Below are 10914 nucleotides of genomic sequence, written 5' to 3'. Positions count from 1 at the left end.
GTAGAAAAGTGTATGGATTCAGTGCGTGATGTCATGGGCCCTCAGGACTTCCTAGGCCTCAGAGGAAGGCACAGCCCCGCCTCCTGTCCCCCCACAAAGGTCCAACCTTCTTCCTCCCTTATTGCTCAGGCAGGTGGCACTCTGGTTTATCCACCCTATGTCCTGTGTCAGTGAAGGCTGAAACTCTTTGTCCCTCTCTTCCCCTACTGGGTCTTCCTTGCAGTCTGTTCCAAGAGGCCCGCCTCTCCTCTCTCCACAGCTGACTGTGCTGGTTGCCTGGGGAAGCATCAATCTCCCGGATGGATTGGCTATCACTATAATTCACAATCTCTTCAAATAAAGGGAATCTGGTCTCATTGGAGGGTTGTGACACTAACATTTCTCTTCTTTCTGTATTCGTTCATTTTTTTTCTAGCTCCAATCAGGGTGACCTATGCAATTTGAATATAGTCACCATAAACCTTGAAGGGCTTTCTTGTTTTTTTTTCTTCTTTCTTCTTTCTTTTTAAAAAATATTTATTTATTTTTAGAGACAGGGGAATGGAGGGAGAAAGAGAGGGAGAGAAACTTCAACGTGTGGTTGCCTCTTACGTGCCCACTACTGGGGACCTGGCCTGCAACCCAGGCATGTGCCCTGACAGGGAATTGAACTGGTAACCCTTTGGGTCTCAGGTGGGTGTTCAAACCACTGAGCAACACTAGCCAGGTCCTGGTCTTTTCCTTTCCTTTCCTTTCCTTTCCTTTCCTTTCCTTTCCTTTCCTTTCCTTTCTCCTTTCTCCTTCCTCCCTCCCTCCCTCCCTCCCTCCCTCCCTCCCTGCCTGCCTTCCTGCCTTCCTTCCTTCCTTCCTATCCTTTGTTTCTTAGAAAGGCAGTACTACTAACCTTGTTCCCAATTGCCACACTGTTCTGTAATGGCTGCTGCCTTTCTGGTCAACATTTTCTGCGTGAAGATTGTTACTAAAAACACTGGCTCCTTGCATGATGGTATTCACTTAGCCTGTGTATGTAATTCAAAGAAATACTTAACACCTTCACTCATGTTTTGAGTTAACTGAAAATAGTTGAATAAAGAGGTAACTTTAGCATAACATCAATTATTCCTGATATTAGAAGGAAGGTGTTCAATATTTCAATGCATCAGCTTAAACACTTAGCACCAGCTAACGATGATGGCATGAAATCCTCTCCATGTAATTAATCAATACTCATGATAGGAAAAGTTTTCTTTTTATATTTTCCTTTTGATTATGAAAGTTTCTAATACATGCAGATTAGGTATATTAATATAATAGCCCCCTGTCCCACCTTCGATAAGTACCAACTCTGGCCTCCCTTGCTTCTTTTCCATCTACTTCTGTACTTCCTTTGTTATTTTACGTAGCTGCAGGTTTACTTAGGAGTACCCCAGCACGTTTTACACCTGCTGTATGCATTCTCTATGACATAAACTAGTGTTCTCTCCCTTCTAATCTCTATTTCTGGGTAGATAAAGTTCGCCATTAGTGATGCCAAGAGAAATGTGGACTTATTCCCATAACTTGCCATTTAGGGGTCTCAGTTAATACACACAGGATAACTAAAACGAATATTAGCATTTTGGATTTGTCCTTAACAGGAAAAATATCATCGCCCTAATTTGCCATTGTTAAAGTCAACACGCTGTTTTGCTGCCCCCTGCTGGGGACAGTGACCTGAGTGGAAGAGAGATGTGGGAGCTCAACTATTGCTATGCCTCGGGATGACATGGGTTGAGAGAATCAAGACTCAGGTGCAGTGGATTCCTGCAGAAGTTTGCAGATGCAGGACGGGGAGAGGAGAAGCAGAATTCGCCCTGGGAGCAGATCTAGGCCAGAGCAGGCTGAGCGAGACTATCGTCAGAGAAATGGACGGAGGAGACACAAAGCTGGACTGGCGATGGAACTGGGCGGAGAGCGGCCCCCGTGCGTGGGTCCTAAAGCTCTCCCTGCTCCAGGAGAATATGAGTTGCGTGGCTGTCAGTCTGGGTTATGGGCCCGCTTCCTCCTCTCATTTGTGAATCGTTGGTCTGTGTGACAAATACCTTCTGGCACCAAATGAGCCAAATGCGAAGCGACTTTTTCCTGCTGGTTGGCTTTCTGTGTCATAAGAAATGTTCGCCTACCTTCCACTCACAAAGATGTCTCCCTGTATTTTCCCCTACAGGGTTTGTAGTCTTTGCTTTTACACTTAGCTCTAAGAATCTTCTCATATTGATTTTTATTTAAGGTATGACATACCAGTAACATTTAGCTCTTTTCATGCGATTATCCAGTTGTTCCAACATCATTTGTTGAGAAAATTGCTACCTCGGTGCATTAAAATGTTCAACCCATAAACATGATATATCTTTCCATATTAATTTCCTTTGCCGTGGTTTGTAGTTTTACACTGAACATCTTTTGCTAAATTTATTCCTCTTATTGATACCATTGTATATGTATCAATGATATTCTTCCTGAAAGTTAATATTTTGGTTGTTTGCAACTAGTCCAAAAACACTTGATTTTTTTCCTATTGACCTTGTATCCTGTGATCTTGCTAAGTTCATTCATTATGTCTACTTGTGGTTCATTGATTCCTCAAGGTTTTCCATGTAAACAACCATGTAATCTAAGAATAATGATCATTTTACTTCTTCCTTTACAATATTTGGGACTTTTATATCATGTTTTTGGCCTATCACACTGGTTGAGACCTCCATTATAATACTGAAGAACATGTTGTAATGTGAGAGAAAAGGTCATGCTTCATTCCCAGTTGTGGGAGGAAAGTGTTCAATGCTCCCCACTAAACAGGATATCAGCTGTATAGTTTTCATTGCTACCCTCCATCGGATTGACAGACTGCTTTTCCATTAGCAGTCTGCTGACAGTGTTGATATTAAATGTGTACTGGATTTTGTCAAAAGTTTTCTCAGCATCTGTTGGAAAGGTTGAATAATTATTCTTCATCATTCTGCTAAAATGATGAAATACATTGATTTTGAAAGCAAACCCACTGTTTGTCCTGAAACAAACCTACTGGTTATGAGGTATTATCACCATATATATATATATATATATATATATATATATATACACACACACACACACACACATTTGAATTTGATTTGCTCATGTATTGGGAAGGGTTTTTTCATCTGTGATCACACAGGATATTTTTCTGTAATATTTTTGTCAGATGTTGGCATCAAGATTTTGCTGGCTTCACATCATGAGCTGTGAAGTATTCCCTTATCTTTATGGTCTAATGAAATGTTTATGTAAATTGGCTTTTTTTTTCCTTAAATGCTTGACAAAATTCAGCCAGAAAGGAATCTGGGTTTGTAGTTTTCACTGAGGGAGTGTTTTCGATAAATAATTCAATTTCCTTTGCAGTGGGTGTTTACATTTCTAATGTTATTATAAATGAGTTGGTAGGTTGTGTTTTTCAAATAATTTTATTTCATTATTGGCACTACTTATTTTTGATATTCTGACATTGTTTCTATGTCTGTTGTACCTACAGAGATATCTATTTTTATTATTGATATGTCTTTTCCTTTTTTTCTTAATTGCTATGGATTAATTGCTTTTACGAGTTGATCAAGTTATGACCATGTTCTCCTCTAAATTCTTGAAAATATTTTTATAATAGCTACTTAAAAGTCTTGTCTGAAATTTTCGACATCTGTATTATTTCAGGGATGGATTTTATCGTCAATTTCCCCCTATTGATAGGCCATATTTTCCATTTCTTCCCATGTCTAATACCTTTTCATTGCATGATTGGAATTATGGATGCTACTACAATGTTGGAAGTCTAGTTTGGCTCTTATTTTTCTTGCCTTTATTTAGAGAGTGCCAAAATATTTGTCCTTAAGAGGCAGGTAATTTATTTGCAGATCAGCTGGATTCCCCCGGAGGCCTCATTAGGACAGTTCTGGGGTGCCTGACTCTGAGAGCTCTGGGGGAGCCCCTCTCCTGCAGGCATGACCAAGGCATTCAGTGAGGTCTGTCCACTCAGGGCTGGTCAGAATTCAGAAGTCCCCAGTGAGAGCACACAAGTACAAAATCATTGTTTTCTGTCTCTCCCTCATTCTTGATTTTATCTATTTTTAAAAAATTGTCATCTGCATCTGTATGGTAAACACTAACAGTGATGTGTTCTGGGAGAAGGTGGGGGCGGAAGAGAAAGATGAGAACCTTTTTACATGGCTAGAACCGGCAACCATCTAGAAAACTGCGTAATGCCGTGCAGAGAGGGCGTCTTACCCACTTTTATGTGGCATTCGAGACTCACAGCAATTCTGAAGAGCCCTCTAGTGGTATTCTGATATATAGAGTGGCATGCATGTACGGCATTTCAATGTCTCAGCAACCCTGATTCTGGGCATATAATCCTGCAGTCCTGGGTATATACAGCTACCTGTACAAGCATTTTCAATGCTGGCCGGAAACTGGAGGGAAATTGGGTGTTGTCCCTGGAGGAGGGTGAGTGGATACTGTGCATCATTGAAAAGCAACAAACTAGACACTCATACAGAAAAATAATGAAGCGTTTCCCTCACGTGGAGCTGAGTGAAAACTCCAAGAGGAAACTGTACACACAATAAAGTTGGATTTATGTGACTTTAAATACATATGAGACAAGAGGTGTGGACTCCGTGCACGGCTGGGTCATGACCAGCCTGCGGGTGGCCCTGGGATTTTAAACCCAGGTTTGGAAGGAACTGGGCTGCTCTTTATCAGTGTGGCGGGATGGTGAGAGCTGAATCTGTGACTTTCAGTGACCATCTTATCATTGTCATGAAGACTGGAGGGAAAAAGAAAGGCAGACGACAGGGAAAGAAAAGAGGGAGCAGACAGAATAAGAGAAAGAAAAATGAGAGCTGGAGGGACAGCCATTCCAGACCCTGGCCCTACTGTTCTTGTTTTTGTTTTGCTTTTCCCCAGAATTGTCTGTTCATCATTCCTTGAATGCTGCTCCACACACATTAGCCTGGTGTGAAAATCCACGGTAGCTCAAGCTAACTCCAGCTGACTTCCGTCACAGGCCCAATGCGCCAGCTGCTTCCTGCGCTGTGTCCGGGATGCGTTTGTGCATGAGGAGCAGCTGACATCGCAGCACTGTGGCCTGGCTGCTGGCGCAGAAATACACAGCCGAGTCGCCTAGTTCAGAGGACTGGATTTCCAGGCTGCACGGGGAGGTTTTGGGGCAACCTGCTAAGAATCGCTCTTTCACCAACTCGATTTGATCAATCATATCTTCGTTCTGAAAGGAAATCAAAAACTTAAACTCTTTTCTCGGGATCTGTTGATACCAGTAAACAACAGGGTGTCCTTTTTGGGGGGTGCAAGTCATCCTTGCTTTCTGTCCTTTGCCTCTGACCAGATATCCTGGAGTCTGAGTGACTTGGGCATCACTAGAACCTGTAACAGAGGGAAAAGGAGCTCAGAACGCTTGGGAGGGACCCTGACAAGGGGGTTGGCCAACCCAGAACAGGATTTTTCTTTTGTGGTGAAGACTCACCCGCTTGCAGGAGACAAAGGGCTACGCAGCAGAGGAGCCTGCAGCCCATGGTGGCACCGAAGTGGCAAAAGAAGGAGGCTTTGTATGCCCATCCGCAAGCTTCCTGTGACGTGATCCCTTTGCAGACTCGTAAGGTGTCCTGTCACTGCTTTGTGGTACTGGGCGAAACTGCCCCCTGGTGTCAGAAGGAAGGCTTTTATCTCAGCTTAGCAAATATAACTAGTTTATATTTTATTCATTTTAACACTATTCATTTAAAACATTATATATATATATATATATATATATATATATATATTCTGTTGGTATATGTATATATACCAATGGAAACAATAAATCTACATTTTAGAAACTTAGACAATAAAGATAAAATCAAACACCACGTATCATGGGCAAAGATGATCATTGTAAACATCCCAGTGATATTCTTTCCAGATCTTTCCTTCTCTAGATAGATAGGTAAACAGATACAAAATATATTATTAGCAGTTATTGAAGGGTGTTTTTTATCATTGATGTGGAACATCAGCCTCTAACTCAGAACTGGGCCCTGCTTTTGGTGATTCATTATCTAATTATCTTTTAATATAATGCAGATCCCAGCTGTTATTGTTGTTTGTATGATTTGGAAACTAGCCACTCCTTCGTGAAATATTTCACGTTCTTGATATTTCAGGTGTATTTTAGCTTATTTATTTATTAGTGTTTGTTTTTAAACAGCTACTGTTTTTTCCCCTGATTTTTCTCTCTATCACCCTTTATTCTAAATAGTGCACTTCTTTATTTGTGACCTAGTGTTGCTTACTTACTCCCTTCTTCCTCCTCCCCTCCCCATTCCAGGAAAGTAATGTCAACATCTTAATGTGTATCTTTCCATGAATTTCTCTCTGCTCCTCCCGTTGGTTCAATGAGGCTGCCTTCTCCCCATTAAAATATTGGCATTGAATGTGTACACGAGCACGTGGCAGCATGCCAACACGGTGAGCACTGGAACAAATAACCTCACGTAGGAAATAACACACGGCCAGAGTCTTTGAAATCACTTGCTTTCCTTTTCCAGACCTCATCCCCTGCTCTCTGACTCTGCTGCCGATCTTTCTTTACTTCTAATTTATGTTTTGATACATAAGCATGCAGAGGTCCGGGAAGGATACCTGGCAGAGGGACACATCTGAGAAGTTACAGCAGAGGCTGTAGCGGGGCTGCAGGCGGCCTGTGGTTTGCGCGCAGGCAGGGCGGTGGCCGCGCCCCGCTGTGGTGCAGCAGCCAGAACACAGGTCCAGGCCCGTCTGGTTGGCGTGGGCCAAGCGCACAGTGAGAGGAAACAGCCCCTTCTGCTCTCGAGAGGCACCGTAGTCTTCACCTACGTCTCTTTTCTGCACATCTTTCTCCACCGTTGACTAATAAATCAGCCTCAGGCCTTGTGCTGGGTCCTGCCGGTACCAGTACATGGCGTTGTACCTCAGGTTCTGTTTACACGTCAGGGTCACGTCCCCGCCGGCCCCAGCGAGGCGGAATGGGGGCATGTAGATATCAGCAGCCATGGGTCCTGTGGGGTAAGGGTACAAAGGCTGGGGACAATGCCCAGAGGGGAGCCTGGCGCCGTTGCAAAAAGGAGGTACTGGAGAGGGTCTGCACCCCTACACAGGAGTTACTGATGAGGTGTTGGACTCACCTGCTCCCAGGTGAGACAAAGGGCCGCGGAGCAGAGAGCCCAGCTGCCCAGTGGCAGGGACGGGGTCTTTGCGAAGCTCAGACACAGAGGCTAGCAGAGGCACAGGGTAGAGGCTGGGTGGGCTCCAGGGCTCCCCCTAGCTCCAAATGCAGAATCTGTCATTGCTATAAAAGGACTGCCACAGCTGACTGTGCAGATGGGGAGATGAAGGTTCGGAGAGATCAAGTCTCGTTCCTTCTGTCTGCAGAGTTCTTTATGTCCATTCTAAATGGGCAAGTGCCCGCATGGTGAGAAGACCGAATCCCCCACTTCCCGGTCAGAGTCACACTCAGAATGCCATGCGCCTGCACACTAGCTCTGATGAGAACTGGGAAGAGAAGTACCTACAACCGTCAGAGTTGATTGTCCATCTATCACCTGCTGTTTCCCAGCAAAGCCGTAAACTAGGGAAGCCCCAGGTAGAGGAGGTTCAGATGTTCTGTTGTCATAAAAGTAAGGTCAGTTCTTCCTGACCTCTGTGTTTGTTACAGTTGATACAGTAGAGATGGAGCAGAGGCTGCTCCATTTAATTCAGCAACAGCAAAGGGTCCTAAGCCCACCGTCCCCTGGTGGTGGTGGATTGGAGCAGGGATTTGGGGAACCGCCCAGGTTTGAGTCCTGGTGCTGCCCCTTAGCACCCATGTCACCTTGAGCAAGCCTCTTTATCTCCATTTGCCTTGATTTTCCCATCTGTGGCATGGGTGTAATGAGTATCTGCTTCAAAAAAATACACTAATGTTGCGAACCTTATACAAATAAGAAATTTAGAACAGTTCTTAATACAGAATAAGCACCCGATTCATGTCTGCCATTATGGTTTTCTGGGCCTTGCGTTCTAGCGCACAGGATTTAGGAAGTTAACACCATGTCAAGGGAAATCAGACATTTACTGACACTGGATGGCACCGGCACAGGATTGCCCTGCTCGAGTTGAAATGTGTAGGAGTGTGAATTCATTATTGTGGTAGATAAATCATTTGTTTTTAGGTCTGAGACTATCTGTGATGAAAGACATTTTTGTGATGAAACTTGAGGTTGGAATCTGTTGGCTTAGAAACTGTCGAACTGTTGCTGGCCCTTTCTGGAAGAAAGGAGGCAGGAGAGGGGGGCGGAGAGAGGGAGAGAGAGGAGAGAGGAGAGAGAGAGAGAGAGAAAGAGGGAGAGAGGTAGAGAGAGAGAGAGGGGGAGAGAGAGGGAGAGAGAGAGAGGGAGGGGCAGAGAGAGGGAGAGAGAGAGAGAGAGAGAGGGAGGGAGAGAGAGAGAGGGAGAGGGGAGGAGGGGGAGAGAGAGAGAGGGAGAGGGAGAGAGGAAGTGATGTAATGATTTAGACTGAGGGTCGTTAGCAGGTACAGCAGTGCGGGTGGAACTCCGAGAAAACACATTCTGACAAGGTGTTCCCACGGGTGAAGGCTTCCGGTTTCCGGTCCAGCTGCAAAGCTGAGGGTCTTGTGCCTCCTCCAGGGGCTCGTAGCTCTGTTGGGGCCATGAACGCCTCTGGCAACCTGATGAATCCTAAGCGCCCCTTGTCAGAATAACATTTTAAATCCATAAAGTAGGATACATCGCATTACAAAGAAACCACTTAGTATTGTGCAATGCCGTTATCAAAATATTTGAAAACAAATTTATGAGGTATTAATGTTTGTTGTTAAAATTTGTTAAATAAAGTATATCCTGGTGAGTCTGAAAGCTGCTGTGATTTCAAAGCAGTGATGAGAGTGAATGATATTTCCTCTATGTACTGTGATCAGAAGGTACCTCCGACTTTCATATCAACTGCAATGTATGCTAAGACCTCCAACCCTATTATCGACTCTGTCACAGGTACTGCACTTTCTGGGGACAGGGACATATTCTGTGTCTTGATTGTCATGCTGGTTATATGGTTGTAAAAGTTTGTGAAAATATATTGAAATATATATATGTAAAATGAGCGTGCTTTATTGCGTGTATGTTATGTTGGTTTTAAAAGTTGCATGAAAAAATGAATGAATGAGTGAATGAATGAGTGACTGTAATGAATGAATGAATAAAGATTGCATGACTGCAGCATTCTGAGAGAGGGAGCTGCTGAGTTTCCACCAACTGAGAACATCATGAATCCCTTTTTTTTTTTTTAAAGAATGTATTTATTTTTAGAGAGAGGGGAAGGGAGGGAGAAAGAGAAGAAGAGAAACATCAATGTGTGGTTGCCTCTCCCGCACCCTATACTAAAGACCTGGCCCACAACCCAGGCATGTGCCCTGACTGGGAATCGAACCAGGGACCCTTTGGTTTGCAGGTGTGCACTCAATCCACTGAGCCACATGAGTCAGGGCTCATGAATCCTTCACGGTGGCTCTAGGTCTGGTTCCATGGAATGTGCTGGGCAGGTGAGCAGGGTCCAAACAAGAGACCACTGTGACCTGCCGTTGTCCTTACTCTTGAAGGCACAGCTTTGCTGGGTGAAAGCCACAGAATTGCCTGTTTTTACACAGATGGTTAGAAATACATCACCCTCGTGAAAGAAAAAAAATGTTTCTTGGGTCTTTCCTTTGCCGGACACCCTGGAAACTGGGGAATCCGAGCCCCCCTTACAGAGTCCTTCTCCTTCCCGGGTTCTGTCCCATCCGCTGTGTGAGACATCGCTTCCTGCTCACCTCGCATTGCCACGGGGGAGCTTTTCCTCCTGGCGTCTGCTCTTTCAAGTTGGGTTTCTGGTCGCTCCTACCGCCTGCTGCATGCTCCACTGGTTTCCTGAGCGGGGCGCACAGCACGTTTGTGCACTGGGAGGAGCTGGCATGGCTAGCACTGTGTACTCGCTGCTGGCGCAGAAAAACTGAGCTGAGTCCCCTGGCCCAGTGGGCTGGATTTCCAGGCTGCAGGGCGAGTCTTTGGGACATCGAAATGAAAATCGTTCCTTGACCGCTTCTGCTCGCTCAATGACTTGGTCATTCTGTAAGTAAACCAAAAATGTGAGCTCCCCTTCCAGCCTTCCGACGATACCAGTAAACATAGCTGTGTCCTTTTCTGGGGACACACTCCATCCTCGCTTTCTGTTCTTTTCCTTTGACCAGGTGTCTGGGACTCTGGGTGACCTCGTCGTCCACAGAGCCTGTGGAGGGAGAGACAGAAAGTGGAGAAGAAGCCTGGGAGGCAGCCCAGCCTTGCAGACCCAGAGGAAACCCTGGCGCCCACATCCCCAGGTCACGGCAGGAACCCACCTGCTCCCCAGACACAGAGGGCCACGCAGCAGAGAAGTTTTAGGCACATGGTTGGCCCAGGAAAAGAGCAGTGGCAGGTGGCCATCCCTTTGCAGCAACCTCCTTGTGACACGGTCGCTTTGAACAGAGTCCCCAGGTACACGAGACTGAAACATTTCAGAGGAAGTGGGGGAGGCCAGGAGAGCTGGGCCAATTCACTGGTGTGCGTTTCAAGCTGCTTTATCTTCTTTTTCCCTGCCTCTGCTCTTTCACCATTTTTGTTATAAAATCATGTACACATCGCTTATTTCTTTGCTTGTTTAACCTGTCCATTTGCCTTCCCCCTCCTCCCTTCCATGTCAGACGATGAATGATACAGCTTGGGGTATAGCAGTCACAGCCTTTACTGTATGTATGAAACCATGTAGAAGCTTCTTACATTAAAAAATTAAATGTTGAGCCCTGGTAGGGTGGCTCAGTTGGTTGGA

At 45.0% G+C, this 10914-nt stretch overlaps 1 protein-coding gene and 1 gene segment (V, D, J or C); both read right to left on the bottom strand.

Moving 5' to 3' along the window:
* Nucleotides 1–4958: 4958 nt before the first annotated feature.
* Nucleotides 4959–5715, bottom strand: LOC118497207. The segment is given in 2 exon segments: nucleotides 4959–5430; nucleotides 5531–5715. Coding segments are annotated over 2 exon segments (432 nt in total).
* Nucleotides 5716–6930: 1215 nt separating this feature from the next.
* On the bottom strand, nucleotides 6931–10628 carry LOC118496958. The gene is given in 5 exon segments (XM_036010282.1): nucleotides 6931–7079; nucleotides 7206–7341; nucleotides 9955–10215; nucleotides 10217–10338; nucleotides 10448–10628. Coding segments are annotated over 5 exon segments (753 nt in total). The 5' UTR covers nucleotides 10533–10628.
* Nucleotides 10629–10914: the final 286 nt, after the last annotated feature.

The sequence above is a fragment of the Phyllostomus discolor genome, chromosome 10 (genome assembly GCF_004126475.2).
Source record: "Phyllostomus discolor isolate MPI-MPIP mPhyDis1 chromosome 10, mPhyDis1.pri.v3, whole genome shotgun sequence".
Classification (NCBI taxonomy): domain Eukaryota; kingdom Metazoa; phylum Chordata; class Mammalia; order Chiroptera; family Phyllostomidae; genus Phyllostomus; species Phyllostomus discolor.
Note: the sequence above shows the minus strand (reverse complement) of the source record. Positions and strands in the feature narration are given on the sequence as shown.